At 39.8% G+C, this 20,784-nt stretch overlaps 1 protein-coding gene across 5 annotated transcripts in view; it reads right to left on the reverse strand.

The window, feature by feature from the left end:
- Positions 1 to 20,784, reverse strand: part of MCHR2 (melanin concentrating hormone receptor 2) — a 254,857-nt gene that overhangs the window by 64,936 nt on the left and 169,137 nt on the right. For all 5 annotated transcript variants that reach the window (XM_056566183.1, XM_056566186.1, XM_056566181.1 and 2 more), the window contains one exon: positions 11,299 to 11,508. In XM_056566183.1, coding sequence (XP_056422158.1) covers positions 11,299 to 11,508 — 210 coding nt within the window. The remainder of the gene's footprint in view (positions 1 to 11,298; positions 11,509 to 20,784) is intronic.

Genomic DNA, 20,784 nt, shown 5'->3' on the forward strand with positions numbered 1-20,784 from the left:
TATCCAACCTATATAAGTAGGGTATCATTTTAACTGAATGGACCTACAGAATAAAATAAGGTGTTATTTTTACCAAAAAATGCACTGCTTAGTAACGGAAGCCCCAAAAGTTACAAAATGAAATTTTTTCGTCAATTATGTCGCACAATGTTTTTTTTTTTCATTTCGCCGTTGATTTATGGGTAAAATGACTAATGTCACTGCAAAGTAGAATTGGTGGCGCAAAAAATAAGCCATAATATGGAATTTTATGTGCAAAATTGAAAGTGTTATGATTTTTAGAATGTGATGAGGAAAAAAGGAAAATGCAAAAACGTAAAAACCCTGTGTCCTTAAGGGGTTAAGTGTCAAGGTGCAAATACAAAGATGCAGCAACAATAACTAACAAAACTTTCTAAAGCAAGGTCTATTTCTAGAACAGGTAAAAGAGCTTACTTCTTGGCCTAGTAAATGAGCAATTATACCCTTATCAGGTAAAGGAATCTTATGTCTGCTTAATTCACTCATTTTTAATCAGCATAACCTTAACTTAGACATACTGCACATATTAACATTTCTGTGAGTTTATGTCAAACCATTAACTGCTCTATCTTCAAGTGGCTTTGAAGTAACTGTATACCTATTTTCATAATTTATTAGAAAAGTTACATTATAACTGTATTATAAAGTATTATTAATGCAATGGGAACTTTGACTGGTAATAGACATTAATGTATTTTTCTGCTCTAAAATAATGTAAACGTTATGTTCCTTTTTACTAAAATATTTCATTTTCAATTGCCAAGCTTTACACCTATTGATTGTAGAAATGGAATAAAATGGAATAAAACAAACAGGTTTAGGATTACCTTACATAACATGTTCCACCATTGCAATACAATTCTAGCTGATCAGACGAATGTACGATAATCTCTGGGTGTTTTATGGTTGCCAAAGTGTGCAGTAACTCTGGTGTTGGAAGCAGTAAAATGGGCACACCTATCTAAGTGACTTTGTTAAAGGGGTACTCCGGTTGACAAAAAGAATTTCAAATCAACTGGTGCCAGAATGTTAAAAAGATTTGTAAGTTTTTTTAATCTAAAAATCTTAATCTTTCCAGTACTTATAAGCTGCTGTATGCTACAGAAGAAGTTGTGTAGTTCTTTCAAGTCTGACACCTCTGTCCATATCAGGAACTGTCCGGAGCATGAGAGGTTTGCTCTGGGGATTTGCTTCTACTCTGGACAGTTCCTGACACGGACAGAGTTGTCAGCACAGAGCACTGTGGTCAGACAGAAAATAAATTTACAATGTTCTCTGGAGCATACAGCAGCTGCTAAGTACTGGAAGGATTAAGAAAAGAGAAGTGCTTTACAAATTTGTTTAACTTTCTAGCACCAGTTGATTTGAAAACATTTTCCACTGGAGTACTCCTTTAAGGGAAAAGTTGTCAAAGCATCTCCAAAAATTGCATTTCTTGTGAGGTTAGAACGTAGCAAATGTAGTTTATAGATGCCCATGGTTTATTGTTGTAATGGAAAAGCTAGCCGGTCTTGCCTGAAGCCATGGAAAGGCTGCTGTAGCACGAATTGACCAAAAAATTTTGATAGCTATGATAGTAAGTAATGACATACAGCCCATCACAATTTGCTATGTATGAGGCTGTGTAACTGCAAACTAAGTTAACATATTGAGTTCTATCCAACAAAAATACCTACATTGGGCACATGAGTCTAACTGTAGAGAAATTAAAGAAAATGGTCAGGTTTGATGAATAATGTTTTCATTTAAACAACCTGATGCATGTTCATCATCACCTACCTGGGGAAGAGAGGGCACTAGGATGCATCATTGAAAGAACACAAGATCAAGGTTCTGCTGGCAAAACTTTGATCCTAGCATTTACATAGATATTACTTTGACCTGTGCCACCTACCTAAACATTATTACTGACAAAGAACACATTTTCATGGCAATTGGCAGTGGCCTCTTTTAGCAGGATAATTGTTTAGAAATGGATTGAGAAACATGACACAGAGTTTAAGATGTTGATTCGGCCCAATTCATGGAGGCCCCATCTTGCAATTTTTCAGGGCTTATAGAATCATCTGCTAGCATTGATTCAACATACCACAAGACACCTTTCAAGGTCTAATGAAGACCTTGCCTTAGGCCATAAGATTTGTTTGTGACCAGATAGACTAGTTAAACACAAAACATTAACCCCTTAAGGACTCAGCGTTTTTCCGTTTTTGCATTTTCATTTTTTCCTCATCACCTTCTAAAAATCATAACGCTTTCAATGTTGCACCTAAAAATATATATGATGGCTTATTTTTTGTACCACCAATTCTACTTTGCAGTGACAATAGGCATTTTACCAAAAAATCCACAGCAAAACGGAAAAAAATTTGTGCGAAAAAATGTAAGAAAAAAATTTCATTTTGTAACTTTTTGGGGCTTCCGTTTCTACACGGTGCATTTATTGGTCAAAATTACACCTTATCTTTATTCTGTAGGTCCATACGGTTAAAATGATTCCCTACTTATATAGGTTTGATTTTGTTGCACTTCTGAAAAAAATCATAACTACATGCAGGAAAATGTATGCGTTTAAAATTGTCATCTTCTAACTTTTTTATTTTTCCGCGTACGGGCTAGTATGAGGGCTAATTTTTTGCACCGTGTTCTGAAGTTTTTAGCAGTACCATTTTTGTGTTGATTGGACTTTTTGATCGCTTTTTATTCATTTTTTTATGATATAAGAAGTGACCAAAAATACGCTATTTTGGACTTTGGAATTGTTTTGCGTGTACGCCATTGACCGTGCGATTTAATTAATGATATAATTTTATAGTTCGGACATTTACGCATGCGGCGATACCACATATGTTAATTTTTATTTTTATTTACACAGGTTTTTTTTAATGGGAAAAGGGGGATGATTCAAACTTTTATTAGGGAAGGGGTTAAATTACCTTTGTTAACTTTTTTTCACTTTTTTTTGCAGTGCTATAGCTCCCATAGGGAGCTATAGCACTGCACACACTGATCTCTTATGCTGATCCCTGTAAAGCCATAGGTTTGCACGGATCAGCGAGATAGGGGCTTGATTGCTCAAGCCTGTAGCGGACGCCACGGAGAGAGGTAAGGAGACCTCCGCCTGCGTCCCAGGTGATTGGAACATCGCGATTTTATCGCGATGTCCCGATCAGCCCGACTGAGCTGCCGGGAAACGTTTACTTTCATTTTCAGACGCAGCGATCAACTTTGATCGCCGCGTCTGAAGGGTTAACAGCGCGTGGCACAACGATCGGTGTTAGCCCAGGGTCCCGGCTATTGTTAGCAGCCGGGACTGACCCGGTGTGATGCGGGGTCACGGCGTGACCCCGTTTTTCACACCGGGACTGGGCTCAGGGCGTACAGGTATGCCCTGAGTCCTTAAGAGGTTAACTAGAGCTTCTATGTGTCCTACACGGTTGTTCTCATGAAGTGTGTTTGTTACATAATAGTAAAGATATTATAATATTATAATATTATAAGCTGTTTGTAAACAAATCATTGAACACCAAACCACAAACAGCCCTAAAAAAGACTGCAGTGTAAAAATGTATGATACAAGTCCCTTTGGGTAAAGTTAGTGTTAGAATTATAGTTTTATTATGATATGGTAGAATGAAAGAATCATGTTTCATTATAATAAAATTAAACGTGTTAGGTGCAATACTATAATGACATTATAATGGCAATACAGTACTGGATAAATAAAAAAGCCCCCTGAATAAAGACTGTAAGGCACGTTTCATTCTTACAAAAAGAGAATTTCCAAAGGCTCCAATTGTTGGCACAAATATGTCACTTGCTGTGTTTGTTGAATCTTTTACTTTTATGTTCTGCACTATTTTTCTTTCATCTTTCCCTTCTAAATAAGAAATGACAGAAATAATCTTGGGCAGCACCAGGCGGTCACTGATTTCACAGCTTTTGTAGGCAAAAACAAAATGCTATTATCTTTCCAATGAATTGTAGAGGCTGCTTGTAGCTACAGAGACAAAGAGCATTGGAACATTTAGACCTGTTTCAGATTTCCTAAAGTGGTCCAATAGTCTTATATTTAAAATATATAATCATGTTTAAAAAAAAAAAAAAAAAAAAAAAAGGTAATGAAAAGGCTGGGAAAAAAAAAAATAACCGTCTCTAAAGAGAAGGGATCCAGTGTGTATGGGAAAAGAGGACATGGAAAGCCGTCTGAGAGGGGGAGCATGGGAAGCAGTCTGAGAGGGGGGGCATGGGAAGCAGTCTGGGAAGGAGAGGCATGGGGTACAGTCTATTTGGAAGAAGGAGGCACTAGTAGATGTCTGTGTTGGGAAGCTTCTGATTTCATTTATGATTTATCAAGAATTCTTGAATATGCAATCCCGGTTTGGGCAACAGTTAAAAAAAAATTATATAAAAAATGGAAGTCCTCTATTAAAACTCAACTCAACTCTACTGGTCCTTGCTACCATTCCCATTTGGTGTTGTAGCCATCCCTACTCACAGATTACATTGTTTTTTATGGCCTGTTCTCTGACTTTATCTTGTTTTCAGGTTTATTGCATTCTTAATGCTATTTTTATCAACAACGCCATAAATCTATTGCGCGTTGATTGTATCCACTTTCATTCTGTCTTCTTTCTTCACTTTCATTCTGTCTTCTTTCTTCACTTTCATTCTGTCTTCTTTCTTCACTTTCATTCTGTCTTCTTTCTTCCCTTTCATTCTGTCTTCTTTCTTCACTTTCATTCTGTCTTCTTTCTTTCTTCTATGGCCCACATTTGTGCAGTGGCGTTGCGACCGGGGTGGGGGGGGTGCGGCCCGCACCGGGTGACACCATCCTGATGGGGTGACACCAGGTACGCCCCCGGTCCTGACTTGCGTTGTCTCTGTACTCGCACCACCACCCCCCTGTCATCACTTGCGCTGTCTTTGTAATAGCACCCCCCCGCCCCCCCGTCCTCACTTGCGCTGTCTCACTTGTGCTCTCTCCCCCCCCGTCACCTGCACAGTGAACCAGCCTGCGCCCCCACGTCTTCTGTTGCGCCGGCCCGACGTCCCTCTGCAGGGCCACGCAGGAGGACGTGATGTCACTCGCAGAGCGCCCGGAGAGAAGGAACGCTGCGCTGGATGAGTGAGTGTGTGTCTGTCTCACTTTATCTCTGTTTGTGTGTCTCTGTCTGTGTGTGTGACTCTGTGTGTGTGTGTGTGTGTGTGTGGGACTATGTGTGACTCTCTGTGTGTCTCTTTGTGTGTGACTGTGTGTGACTCTGTGTGTGTGTGTGACTGTGTGTGACTGTGTGCGACTGTGTGTGTGACTCTCTGTCTGTGTGTGTGACTGTGTGTGACTCTGTGTTTGTGACTGTGTGTGTGTGACTCTGTCTGTGTGTGTGACTCTGTGTGTGTGACTCTCTGTCTGTGTTTGTGACTGTGTGTGACTCTCTGTGTGTGTGACTGTGTGTGTGTGTGTGACTGTGTGTGACTCTCTGTCTGTGTGTGTGTGACTCTCCGTCTGTGTGTCTCTCTGTCTGTGAGTGTGTCTCTGTGTGTGTGTGTGTTTGTGTGTGTCTGTCTGTCGCTAGCTCTGTCTGTGTGTGACTCTCTGTCTGTGTGTGTGACTGTGTGTGTGTGACTCTGTGTGTGTGTGACTGTGTGTGACTCTCTGTCTGTGTGTGACTCTGTGTGTGTGACTGTGTGTGTGTGACTCTGCCTGTGTGACTGTGTGGGGAAACTGCTACCTAATGTGGGGAGACTGCTACCTAATGTTGGAAAACTGCTACCTAATGTGCGAAAGCTGCTACATAATGTGGGAAAACTGCTACCTAATGTCGGGAATATGTGCTGCCTCATGTGGGGAAACTGCTACCTAATGTGTGGAATCTGTGCTACCTAATGTGTGGAATCTGTGCTACCTAATGTGGGGAATCTGTGCTACCTAATGTGGGGAAATTACTACCTAATGTGGGGTAACTGGTACCAAATGTGGGGAATCTATGCTACCTAATGTGGGGGAACTGCTACCTACCTTAAGTGGGGAACTGCTGCCTACCTAATGCTCCCCCCCGACAGTAGCATCCTCATCATCCACCAGCAAACCCCCCCAGCAGTAGCACCTCCATCAGCAGATCCTGATGCTGGATGATGGGGGTGCTCCTGCCAGGAGGATGATCCTGCCGATGGATGATCGGGGTGATGCTGCCAGGGGGGATGGCCAGTAGCACCCTCATCATCCTCCAGCAACACCCCCCCAGTACTAGCACCCCCATCATCCACTAGCAACACCACCAGATTTATATTCCAAGGGTACAGTGTGGAGGTATTATATTCAGGGGTACAGTATGTGGCAGATTTATATTCAGAGGGTACAGTATGTGGCAGATTTATTTTCAGAGGGTACAGTATGTATTGGTATTATATTCAGAATGTACAGATGTGTGGTAGTATTATGTTCAGTGGGTACGGTGTATGGAAGGTTTATAATCAAAGAGTATAGTGTATCGTAGTATTATATTTAGAGGATACAGTGTCTGGCAGGTTTATGATAATAATTGTTTTCATATAGAGGATGAGAATACGCTGACATAGTGAGGAGTCATCTGGGCGTCACATTCTACAGACAGAAGTTTTAGCTGGACCAGGCGGTATGTACCATCTGAATTAGATAAGGGAAGACTATAGAGAAGACGTCACTTGTAGTCACTGATATCATTGTGTATTCTCCTCACTATGTCCTATCAGAGCTGTAGTCGCTTGTAAGTTCTACAGTTATGGTGAGTGAAACTAAAACTCCCAGCATAACCTTACCACTGCATAAAGGGGTACTCTACTGGAAAACATTTTTTTTAATCAACTGGTGCTACACAGTTAAACAGATTTATAAATTACTTCTACTTAAAAATCTTAAACCTTCCAGTACTTATTAGCTGCTGTATAAGTGATTCACAGGAAATTATTTTCTTTTTTAATTTATTTTCTGTCTGACCACAGTGCTCTGTGCTGACTCCTCTGTCCATGTCAAGAACTGTCCATAGTAGGAGCAAATCCCCATAGCAAACCTATCCTGCTCTGGACAGTTCCTAACATGGACAGACAGAGCACTGTGGACAGACTGGAAAGAACTACACAACTTCCTGTGGAGAATACAACAGCTTATAAGTACTGTAAGGATTAAAATTTTAAATAGAAGTAATTTAAAAATCTGTTTAACTTTCTGGCACCAGTTGATATAAAAGTAAATGTTTTCCAGTGGAGTACTTCTTTAAGTAATTCTGGGAGCTGTATATATTTTTTCAAACTGTTTATTTATAAACTTTTTCAAATTTTTTCCATACAAAGTGAAAAGCAAGAGATATTCAAGTATAAAATACAGGGGTAAACTTAAAACAACAAAAACAAAAGGGATATGACATACATAACAATGTTGCATCACTGTTATTTAAATGGTGAAAACTTCTTTAACACTTTCCCATTCTGTGGCAACTGGTATATCTGATTATTATACTGGAATTTCTCACAATGGGGTGTCTGTCACAACAGGCTAAAAACATACTGAGGGGGGGGGGGGGAAGGAATGGGGGTGACACCATTTTCTACCGCACCGAGTGACACCAACCCTAGCAATGTCACTGCATTTATGAATTTGTGGGAAACAAAAACAGTCAATTTTCTCCATAGTAACCAATAGTGTTGGGCACGAATATTCGCATTTTAAATTTTTATCTCGAATATCGTTATATATTCAAAATGACAAATATTCACTTTTTCCGCATATGTGAATATTCGCATCTTCCTTCTTTTCACTTGTGGGCCAATTAGAATGATGCAAATACACTTGTCAGAGGTTATCAACAACATCCCTTGCAACCAATAGTAAAGTTGCCCACCCCCTCACTGTTTTCTTCCTCGAATACACGAATATGCGAATCTTCACACATGCGAATATCACGAATACACGAAATTCGCGAATATAGGATGAATATTTGTCTATATATTCGCAAAATATTGTGAATTCGAATATGACCAATGCCAATTCATGACTAATAACCAATCACAGCTCAGCTTTCACTTTACCTGAGCTTGTTTAGATATAAAAGCTGAGCTGTGATTGGTCGTTATGGGTAAATCACTCCCATTTTTGTCTCCCGCAGACTACTTTTTGGGCCTTGCTTCTTCTTGCTTGAAAAACTTTAATAAAAAATTAGGTGAATAAATAGTGAAGTGTTCCATTAAGCAACTCATCCACTTAGTTCTTGTTATCACTGTGGTGCCTTATTGCTGAACTCCAATGGTTCTCAATAATGGCATATCACACGGAAATATCTTGAATACGCATTATGGATAAACTCTTTAAATTTATAGCTCAATCCATCAGATCCATAATAATACAAAAATATCAATATGAAGAAAAATTGGTCAAGGCAGTGCTTGGGGGAGAAAATACTTTTAGGTAAAAAGTTAAATACCCCTGAAATCATAGATAAAAGGGATGTTTAAAGAAACCGTAAACACATATCTTTTAAGCTGCATAAAGTACCTTCTCTGAAATGTTTGATCATAATTGCTTCCTGAATTTGTCCGCTCAGGGGATGCAGCTTTTTTATATAAAGATTTATTATAGCGTGTCTTGTAAATTGGATACGCATCTATCAGCTGGGTCATGCGAGTAAACCTCCACTAGATGACAGCTAGGCTTTAAACCACTAATAATAGTGTTTGGGCAACATTCATATACTGACAGAATCAAGATGTAAAGTAAAAAAAAAAGTTTTTCCCTACAATGGCGGTAATCACGGAGAGTGCTTACCTAAGAGAATTATCATTATGAATTGCAAGTTTAAACAGGATAATTGCAGTAAAAGTGATGCTGAGAAGGATAAAATAATTTACACACATAGTCATTTTATACTTCATAGCATACGTAGGCGTGCTCTTTTCTAAAAATTGTATATATGCAGCTGTGTTATCACATTGGAAACTTTATTTTAATTTGAGACTTTAAATTATACTGCCTGCCAGTCAATCACTTGGTTGTTATTACAGCAGGTCCTGTAATTACCGTAATGAGTAAGAACCTTTAACCTACCTTTACTTTTATCATGTAATCTCATATTTTCTAATGTAAAACAAAGGGAATAATAGATAGTTTATAGGGTGCGTGCATTATGTTTATAAACCTTAGTTAGATAGTATAGTAACCAGATACTATAATTGTGCCCAGAGGCTTAGTCTAATTCTAGATTGAAGAAAATAATTACAAAATGCTAATTTTTAATATATTTAATTAATGTAGGAAGTTGTAATTCTCAGATACAGACAAGTTCCCCATATCTTCCTGCAGAGTTCTGTGCATACCATGGGGAGCTCGAGGCTTTCGTATAGCATCATTCAAGACTTTTATTTTTCTCACTTTTGCAATACTGACTTTAATGAGTAGCATTACAAATGGAATATGCAATATATTTGACTTCTTAAAGGGGTACTCTGGTGGAAACCTTTTTTTTATATATTTTTATTTTTTTAAATTAACTGGTGCCAGAAAGTTAAAATGATTTGTAAATTACTTCTATTAAAAATCTTAATTCTTTCAGAACTTTTTAGCAGCTGTATGCTACAGAGGAAATTTTTTTATTTTTCATTTCTTTTTTGTGTTGTCCACAGTGCTCTCTGCTGACACCTGATGCCCGTATCAGGAACTGTCCAGAGCAGGAGAAAATCTCCATAGCAAACCTATGCTGCTCTGAACAGTTCCTGACACGGCCAGAGGTGTCAGCAGAGAGTACTGTGGACAACACAAAAAAGAAATTCAAAAAGTAAAGAATTTCCTCTGTAGCATACAGCTGCTAAAAAGTACTAAAAGAATTAAGATTTTTTAATAGAAGTAATTTACAAATCTGTTTAACTTTCTGGCAACAGTTCATTTAATAAAAAAAAGTTTTCCACTGGAGTACCCCTTTAATATTTCAATATTTTGCACTTGGCTGCAGCTATATTTCATAGGTTACATACTAAGTAGCACCAAATAAATTTCCATCCACATTATCAGGCATGTAGACTCTCTCTTTAGTTTTCATTTATGAGTTTTATTGCCATTATTTTAGCTGCTAAGCGATAAAGGGATTTCTTGCAGTTATATTTTTTATTCTAAATTGTCCATGGTGGTGGTAGTTATGGATTATTAGCTATGTGGAATGACAATCTTAAAAGCAGAGAATGTCAAATTATGAAAAGTCAAATTTTTTACTGATTTTTGCCAAGTGTTGGAGTTTTTCAAAATTAATAGCTGAATTTACCAATAATATTTATCAATACAACATTTACCAATAACATACATGTGTCAGCAGTCAGAATCACTTGGATAAGTTAAAGCATCCCATAGTTATTAGCACTTAAAGAGAGACAGGTAAAGTTTGAAAAGTGGGCCTTGGTCCTTAGGGGTACTCCACCCCTAAGCATCTTATCCCCTTTCCAAAGGATAGGAGATAAGATGTCTGATCCCGGGTGGTCCGGCCTCTGGGACCCCGCCCTCCCCCTCTTCAGGGGCTTCCGTGTTCATTATGTCACACCACGCCCCCTTCATACATGTCTATGGGAGGGGGCTTGATGGCCAGTACACAGCTGTCACGCCCCCTCCCGTTGACATTAATGGACTAGGCGTGGTGGCGGTGGTCGCCTGTCATCCGGCACGGAGTGGAGTTCGCTCTGTGCATTACAGGGTGCTGCACTGGAGATCGCGGGCAGTCTGGCTGCTGTGACATCAGAGTGCCTGAATTTTATCAAGCTATAGTATGTAGCCCACACTTTCTTATATGAATATCTTAAGATGTTTAGGGGTGGAGTACCTCTTTAACCAAAATAGGCCAATTTAGGTCTTATTAATGGGTTAAAGCAGTTGTGTAGTACTGTGTAGTATAAAAAAAACTTATACTCACCTGCAACCCTCTTGCAGGGCCTCTAGTTTCCTGCTCCTATGCCCTATATAATTCCTGCCTAAAATTTAAGTATATTTGGTTTTTCTTAGTCTCACACTTCTTGCACCCAACTCACAACTGCCATTTGTGTACCCTTATCTCAGTCCGATGCATTTTCCAGCTCTATGATATCACTTTGTAGCTCTGTTCTACACCCTTTTCTTTCCACCACCCTATTTTTCCTAATGTCTTCCCTTCACTAATCTGGCATGTGTTTTTGACATTGTTGTTAATGTTCATTTTGTTTTGTATTAAGGTTTATTATTTTCTCCTAACCTTTGGTAAAATGTTGATGAAAGAAAAGTTGTTAGTTTACCTGTCTAAGCTCATTGCTGTCATAATAGCGGTGCAGGCAAACTGATTGCAGGTATCAAGAGATGTAATAATAGTACAAAGAGGACTTCCGAACACCCATTCTCCTCCTCTGGCCCACTGATGGATTAAAAATGGCATTCCAATGATGTGAACAAGATCGGCCACAGCCAGATTACAGATGTAGATGTCAGGTATTGTTTTTCTTCTAGATCTGGGGTAAAAAAAGACACAGAGATATGAAACAATACATTTTTAGGATTTGTATCATACAGTGTTATATGTACATATTATGATTATAGTTGGAGGCACACTACAAAATAAAGATCAGAGTATTGAACTATAATTTTTTTTTATGTTCAATCTCCTCTATTCAGCATAGAAGGATAATTGAGTGTTACTAAGGAAATCTGTCGGTTGTATTTGCTGTTAAAGGAGTATGCCGGCTATCCAAAGGATAGGGGAAAAGATGTCTGATCGTGGGGGGCCCGCCGCTGGGACCCCCCGCAATCTCCCATTATGTGCGGAGCTGTATCTCCAGGCTCGGAAACTGGAAGTTTTCGAGACTGGAGATGTGATGTAACGCCCGCCCCCCTCGTGATGTAATGCCAAGCCCTCTCATGACTTCACATCACACCCCCTCCCATAGACATGAATGGAGGGGGCGTGACATTACGTCACGAGGGGGGCGGGGCGTTACATCACGTCTCCAGTCCCGAACATTTCCGGTTTCCGAGCCCTGAGATGCAGCTCCGCACATAATGGGGGTGCTGCAGGGAGATCACGGGGGGTCCCAGCGGTGCCCCCTCCCCCCGTGATCAGACATCTTATCCCCTATCCTTTGGGTAGGGGATAAAATGTCTAAAGCCGGAATACCTCTTTAAGAGTTGCAGACACAGTTGATTAGGTGTTAGGGTATAAAAGCAAATTGTACCTTTCTTGGAGGTGATGGTGATTGCCAAACCTAAAAAATCACTTTTCTATTTCCCAGTCAAATGTCAGAAAGGTGGGGACAAACTACAAAAGTGTCACAGCTTCTCCTGAATTCCACATTGTATTACAAAGAACTGTTCAAAATTAAAGCAACATTCAAAAGTATCTGATCGTATGGTACTGCTTTAGCAGTTCAGTAAAATTTACAGGTGTTCACCAAAGCCCTGGCTACAAAAAGTCTTTTTTCCTGGGCTTTGCATCAGGGGAACAGTTTATTTGAAAAGGCATTGGGGGATCTACTGAGGAACAAAGGGTTACACCACACCACTTAAGCCATGCAACACATCAGGGACTATTACTCTCAACATTGACCCGCACTACACATCCTATAGAACATGAAATGTGTGCCAACTTTTAGCTTATTCCCCGCATTGTCTGTGTTCCATAGGTCTCCTACATGGTGATGTGAAGTATAGCATGTTATAGATTCTTTGAATATTAGCCAAAGTTATCTATTGTCATGTCATATTTTTTTTTGTACTTTAAAGCCTCAATTATCAGAAGAAACGTTTTTAAATGCTCCGTACTCCATTCCTGTTAAGGAAACATCCTCTCTTAGAAAAAGTGTACCAATGTCATCTGGTCACAAATGGGCAGAACTGTAAATATCCTTTTGATAACCCTGATCAGAAAACTATCCAAGTAGTTCAGCAAGCAGGCACTGGGACTGAGAAATAATAGTCAGACTGAACAGAAAGTCAAAAACTTAGAAAATCGAAAACTGAATTACAAGCCACAACGTCATATACTGATACAAGGACTACACAAAGATAAATCAAGAAATAACTGAAAACTAAGAATTAACTAAACTACAAAATGGCACTAAAAGCACATAAGGAATGCTTAAAACAAATGCACAGAGCATACACTATCATCCACATCAAGCTGCAAAAGCCAGGGATCTTTAAATAGAGGCAAACCAATTAAGAACATTACTCTACAATAGGCATGAGCCAACAGTCATTACCAGCTAAACAAGATTAATAGATTGGGTGCATAGCAACTGCCCCAAACAACTAATAGAAATGAGAAGAGAGAATAGCAGAATGATTACTGCTATTTGTAACAGTAGTCTATAAAGAATCAGAACCAGATTTGAGGATACATGGTCCTGTAAACAGGGAAAGTCAAATAGAATCTGATTATATTAGGGAAGTGTATAAACCAGAGATAAAATAGGAGAAATGTGTAGAAAACTCTTTTCCCCGGACATATTTATAACACTGCATGTAAGGGTAGGTGTCTTGGATGGCAGGATTGAAGTGGTAGCAGAATGCTGACCTAGCATTTGCATTTTCTTATGATTATTTTTAGATAATAGTGCACTTCCAATGAACAGCCTGGTAGCAATGGGCTTGTTGGAGGTGCAGAGATTTAAATGTCAGCATGGTGATTGGAGCATTATTACATTCCTGTGATGAAATGCAGAGATGGTTACTGACAAGCAATGCAGCTGCTCAGAATTTTCATTCTACATTAAGTCTACATTAATTAATAGTGTGCTAAGCAGGCTACAATGTAGCTATAGGCCAGCACTCACCTACACCCACCTACTAAATCATCACTGCTTTCTACACATAAATTCAGATACAGACATCATTATTGCCCAACAATTGTTCTTGCGTATCTGTCAGCTGGACAAAAATACCTTGCATACATGTTGCTACAAGCAGAATTTACTGATTCTAAGTTTTGCAACAGAAAAGTATGATCAGCTACACATGAACATAGCCTAGGAGTGACATATTCAAGAAACATTGAAATGATTTGCACATTGTTTACCTTGAATCAATGCATAATATTACACTTGAGAACCTTCTACACCTCTACATCTTTGAATGAAATAAAACATGTGATCTTTCTAATTTCCTTTATATCAGACACACTCCTTCATTAAAGGGATACTCCAGTGGAAAACATTTTTTTTTTTAAATCATCTGATGCCAGAAAGTTAAACAGATTTGTAAATTACTTTATTAAAAAATCTTAATCCTTCCAGTACTTATTAGCTGCTGAATACTACAGAGGAAATTATTTTCTTTTTGGAACACAGAGCTCTCTGCTGACATCACGAGCACAGTGCTCTTTGCTGACATCTCTGTCCATTTTAGGAACTGTCCAGAGTAGGAGAAAATCCTCATAGCAAACATATGCTGCTCTGCACAGTTCATAAAATGGACAGAGATGTCAGCAGAGAGCACTGTGTTCCAAAAAGAAAATAATTTCCTCTGTAGTATTCAGCAGCTAATAAGTACTGGAAGGTACTTTAACCCCTTAACGATGTCGGACGTAAATGAATGTCCTGGTGAGCTGGTACTTAACGCACAGGATGTACATTTACGTCCTATACATAACCGCTATACGTCCTGTACATCGCTCCGATGCTCGGGTCATGCGTGGCAGGTCCTGGCTGCTGATAGCAGCAAAGGACCTAACGGTAATGGCGGACATCCGCAATCACGCTGATGTCCGCCATTAACCCCTCAGATGCCGTGATCAATACAGTTAACGGCATTTGCAGCATCACGGTCACTAAAATGGATGATCGGATCAGCCGCAGCGCTGCCGCGTAGATCCGATCATCCAGATCGGCAGATGGAGGTCCCCTCACCTGCCTCCGCTGCCTTCCATGGGTCTTCTGCTCTGGTCTGCGATCTAGCAGACCAGAGCAGAAGATGACCGATAATACTGATCAGTGCTATGTCCTATGCATAGCACTGAACAGTATTAGCAATCAAATGATTACTATTAAAGTGTAAAAATAAAATATAAAAAAATTAAAAAAATGTGAAAACCCCCCTCCCACAATAAAAACGTATATTGTCCCATTTTCCCTATTTCACCCCCAAAAAGTGTAAAAAATTTTTTTTTATATACATATTTGGTATCGCCGCATGCATAAATATCCGAACTATTAAAATAAAATGTTAATTATACCATACAGTGAACGGCATGAACGTTAAAAAAAAGTCTAAAATAGCTGCTTTTCGTAACATTTTATTCACAATTTTTTTTTAATAAAAAATGTATTAAAAATTTATATAAGCAAATATGGTATCAATAAAAAGTACAGATCACGGCAAAAAAAATTAGCCCCATACCCCCGCTTATACGGAAAAATGCAAAAGTTATAGGTCTTCAAAATAGGGGGATTTTAAAAGTACTGATTTGGTTAAAAAGTTTTCGATTTTCTTTAAAGCGCAACAGCAATAGAAAAGTATGGCATCCCGAACATGGATATCATTTTAATCGTATTGACCCAAAGAATAAAGAACACATGTCATTTTTACCGTAAATTGCACGGCGTGAAAATGAAACCTTCCAAAATTAGCAAAATTGCGGTTTTCTTTTTAATTTCCCCACAAATAATATTTTTTAGGTTGCGCCATACGTTTTATGGTAAAGTGAGTGATGGCATTACAACAGACAACTGGTCATGCAAAAACAAGCCCTCATACTAGTCTGTGGATGAAAATATAAAAGATTTATGATTTGAGTCCTTAACGACGCAGGACGTATATTTATGTCCTCCGCCGGCTCCCGTGATACGCCGCGGGGTCAAGCGTTGTCCCCACGTCATATTGGGTCGGTCCCAGCGGCTATCAACGGCCGGGACCCGTAGCTAATACAGAACATCACTGATCGCGGTGATGCCCTGTATTAACCCTTCAGACGCGGCGATCAAAGCTGACCTCCGCGTCTGAAGTGAAAGTGAAAGTATCCCGGCTGCTCAGTCGGGCTGTTCGGGACCACCGTGGTGAAATCGCGGCATCCCGAACAGCTTACAGGACACCGGGAGGGCCCTTATCTGCCTACTCGGTGTCCGATCGACGAATGACTGCTCCGTGCCTGAGATCCAGGCAGGAGCAGTCAAGCACCGATAACACTGATCACAGGCGTGTTAATACATGCCAGTGATCAGCATGAGAGATCAGTGTGTGCAGTGTTATAGGTCCCTATGGGACCTATAACACTGCAAAAAAAAAGTAAAAAAAAGTGTTAATAAAGGTCATTTAACCCCTTCCCAATTAAAATTTTTAATCACCCCCCTTTTCCCATAAAAAAATAAAACAGTGTAAATAAAATAAAAATAAACATATGTGGTATCGCCGCGTATGTAAATGTCCGAACTGTAAAAATATATAATTAATTAAACCGCACGGTCAATGGCATACGCGAAAAAATTTCAAAGTCCAAAAAAGCATATTTTGGTCACTTTTTATACCATTAAAAAATGAATAAAAAGTGATCAAAAAGTCTGATCAAAACAAATAACATACCGATAAAAACTTCAGATCACGGTGCAAAAAATTTGTCCTCATACCGCTCTGTACGGGGAAAAATAAGAAAGTTATAGGAGTCAGAAAATGACATTTTTAAACGTATAAATTTTCCTGCACGTAGTTATGATTTTATCCAGAAGTACGACAAAATCAAACCTATATACCGTATTTATCGGGGTATTCCACGCACCGGCCTATAACACGCACCCTCATTTTACCAAGGATATTTGGGTAAAAAAAGTTTTTTACCCAAATATCCATGGTAAAATGAGGGTGCGTGTGTGCGCGTGTATACCCCGATACACCCTCAGGAAAGGCAGGGGGAGAGAGGCCGTCGCTGCCCGCTTCTCTCCCCCTGCCTTTCCTGGGGTCTAGAGCCCTGCTGCCGGCTCTTCTCTCCCCCTGGCTATCGGCGCCGCTGCCCGTTCTGTCCCCCTGACTATCGGTACCGGCGCCCTATTGACGGCGCCGATAGCCAGGGGGAGAGAAGCGGCCTGTTGCCTCCCCCCATCCCCGGTGGCATAATTACCTGGGTCGGGTCCGCGCTGCTGCAGGCCTCCGGCGTGCGTCCCCTGCGTCGTTGCTATGCACGCCGCGCCGCGCCATGCAGTGCATAGCAACGACGAAGGGGACGCACACCGGAGGCCTGAAGCAGCGCGGACCCGACCCCGGCAACAGGTAATTATGCCACCGGGGATGGGGGAGGCAACGGGGCAGCGGCGCCGGCAATGGGTGCCGCTGCCCCTTCTCTCCCCCTGGCTGTCGGCGCCGCTTCTCTCCCCCTGGCTATCGGCACCGGCAATGGGGCGCCGGTACCGATAGTCAGGGGGACAGAATGGGCAGCGGCGCCGATAGTCAGGGGGAGAGAAGGGCCGGCAGCAGGGATCTAGACCCCAGGAAAGGCAGGGGGAGAGAAGCGGGCAGCGACGGCCTCTCTCCCCCTGCCTTTTCTGGGGGTGTATCGGGGTATAACACGCACATAGATTTTAGCCTAAAAATTTTAGCCTAAAAAGTGCGTGTTATACGCCGATAAATACGGTAAGTAGGGTATCATTTTAACCGTATGGACCTACAGAATAATGATAAGGTGTCATTTTTACCAAAATATGCACTGTGTAGAAATGGAAGCCCCCAAAATTACAAAATGGCGTTTTTTCTTCGATTTTGTCGCACAATGATTTTTTTTTTCAGTTTTGCTGTGAATTTTTGGGTGAAATGATTAATGTCACTGCAAAGTAGAATTGATGACGCAAAAAATAAGCCATAATATGGATTTTTAGGTGGAAATTTGAAAGGATTATGATTTTTAAAAAGTAAGGAGGAAAAAACGAAAGTGCAAAAACTGAAAAACCCTGAGTCGTTAAGGGGTTAAAGGGTTGATTAATTAAGATTTTTAATAGAAGTAATTTACAAATCTGTTTAACTTTCTGGCACCAGTTGATTTAAAAAAAAGTTTTCCACCGGAGTACCCCTTTAACCCCTTAAGGACCAAGCCCATTTTCTCCTTAAGGACCAGAGCGTTTTTTGCACATCTAACCACTGTCACTTTAAGCATTAATAACTTTGGGATGCTTTTACTTTTTATTCTGATTCCAAGATTGTTTTTTCGTGACATATTCTACTTAGTGGTACATTTTTGTCGATACTTGTATAATTTCTTGTTGAAAAATTCAAAAATTGTATTTAAAAAAATTGTAAATTTTGCATTTTTCTAACTTTGAAGCTCTCTGCTTGTAAGGAAAATAGACATTTCAAATAAATTATATATTGATTCACACATACAATATGTCTACTTTATGTTGACATCATAAACTTGACATGTTTTTACTTTTGGAAGACATCAAAGGGCTTCAAAGTTCAGCATCAATTTTCTAATTTTTCAAGAAATTTTCAAAATTTGAATTTTTCAGGGACCAGTTCAGTTTTGAAATGGATTTGAAGGGCCTTCATATTAGAAATACCCCATAACCCACATTAGAAATGACCCCATTATAGAAACTGCACTCCTCAAAGTATTCAAAATGACATTCAGAAAGTTTGTTAACCCTTTAGGAGTTTCACAGGAATAGCAGCAAGGTAAAGGAGAAAATTCAAAATCTTAATTTTTTACACTGGCATGTTCTTGTACGCCCAGTTTTTGAATTTTTACAAGGGGTAAAAGGAGAAAAAAAATTGTAACCCCATTTCTCTTGAGTAAGGAAATACCTCATTTTTGTATGTGAAGTGTTCGGCAGGTGACGTAGAGGTCTCAGAAGGGAAGGAGCAACATTGGGATTTTGGAGAGTGAATTTTGCTGAGTTTTGGGGCGGGGGGGGGCATAGCACATTTAGGAAGCCCCTATTGTGCCAGAACAACAAAAAACTCCCCACATGGCATACTATTTAGGAAACTACACCCCTTAATGCATGTAACAAGGGGTACAGTGAGCATTTACACCCCACAGGTGTTTGACGACTTTTCATTAAATTCGGATGTGTAAATGAAAAAAAAAATGTTTCACTAAAGTGCAGTTTTTTTTCTCAAATTTACAATTTTTACAAAGGGTAATGGGAAAAAATACCCCCCCAAAATTTTTTACCCCATCTCTTCTGATTATGGAAACACCCCATGTTAGGACGTAAAATGCTCTGCCGGTGAACTACAATGCTCAGAAGAGAAGGAGTCACATTTCGCTTTTGGAAAGAAAATTTTGCTGAAATGGTTTTTGGGGGGCATGTCACATTTAGGAAGCCCCTATGGTGCCAGAACAGCAAAAAAAAAAAAAAAAACATGGCCTGCATTTTTGGAAACTACACCCCTCAAGTAATGTAACAAGGGGTACATTGAGTCTCAACACCCCACAGGCATTTGACGACTTTTTGTTAAAGTCGGATGTGTAAATGAAAAATGAAAAATGTTATCACTAAAATGCAGTTTTTCCCCCAAATGTAACATTTTTACAAGGGGTAATAGGAGAAAATCTGTCAGACACCTGTGGGGCGTAAATGCTCACTGCATCCCTTAAGCGAGGGGTGTAGTTTCCTAAATTCCTATTCTCTTCTGGGCATTGTAGTGCACCCGCAGAGCACTTTAAATCCACATATGGGGTATATTCTTACTCAAAAAAATGGGGTTAAAAATTTGAGGGGGGCTTTTTTTCCTATTTTCCCTTGTGAAAATGAAAAATTTAGGGTAAAACCAGCATTTTAGTGAAAACATTTTTTTTCTTCATTTTCCCTTCCATCTTTAACGAAAATTTGTCAAACACCTGTGGGGTGTTAAGGCTTACTATACCACTTTTTACATTCCATGTGGGGTATAGTTTCCAAAATGGGGTCACACGTGGGTTTTAATTTTTTTGCGTTTTTGTCAGAACCGCTGTAAAATCAGCCACCCCTGTGCAAATCACCAATTCAGGCCTCAAATGTACATAGTGCGCTCTCACTCCTGTGCCTTGTTGTGCGTCCGCAGAGCATTTTACACCCACATATGAGGTATTTCCGTACTCAGGAGAAATTGCGATAACATTTTTGGGGGTCTTTTTTTTCCTTTTACCTCAGGCAACACCAGCATGTTAGTGTAAAATGTAAAAAATGTTTACACTAACAGGCTAGTGTAGACCCCAACTTTTCCTTTTCATAAGGGGTGAAAGGAGAAAAAGCCCTGCCAAAACTTTTTGTGCAATTTCTCCCAAGTACGGAAATACCCCATATGTGGCCCTAAACTGTTTCCTTGAAATACGACAGGGCTCCAACTTCACAAGTTCAGTAAAGGCAGTTAACCGTAACCTGACGTCAATGTGTTTATTGGCTCACCGTGTCTGACCCAGGAAGACTGCCTCCCACCTTCAGACCGTGGATCTGATAAAAAAGTGTCCTGGCGTCATGAAGTGAACAAGGTACATCTATTAACACGAATCGGCCACCACAAATGCATTTCCACCATATAATGTTCCCCCAGAATAATTCAGTGTGACACACAGTGCACCTGATGATAAAAAGGCTATATATCATGTCCCTTACATATAATAGATCTATTCAGGCATCCTCTGAAATTGATAGCACCTTCCAAATGCACCTAAAAAATTACAGTGCTCTTCCATCTAAATTACAGTGACACCAATTGACCCAATAAAAGTTTTAGTGCCAAACAGGTGCTCCTATAGAAATTTTACTGCCACATAAGTGCTACTTTAAAACTATATGGTCGTACAAGGGAACCCAAAAAAATGGCTG

The sequence above is a fragment of the Hyla sarda genome, chromosome 3 (assembly GCF_029499605.1).
Source record: "Hyla sarda isolate aHylSar1 chromosome 3, aHylSar1.hap1, whole genome shotgun sequence".
Taxonomy (NCBI): Eukaryota; Metazoa; Chordata; class Amphibia; order Anura; family Hylidae; genus Hyla; species Hyla sarda.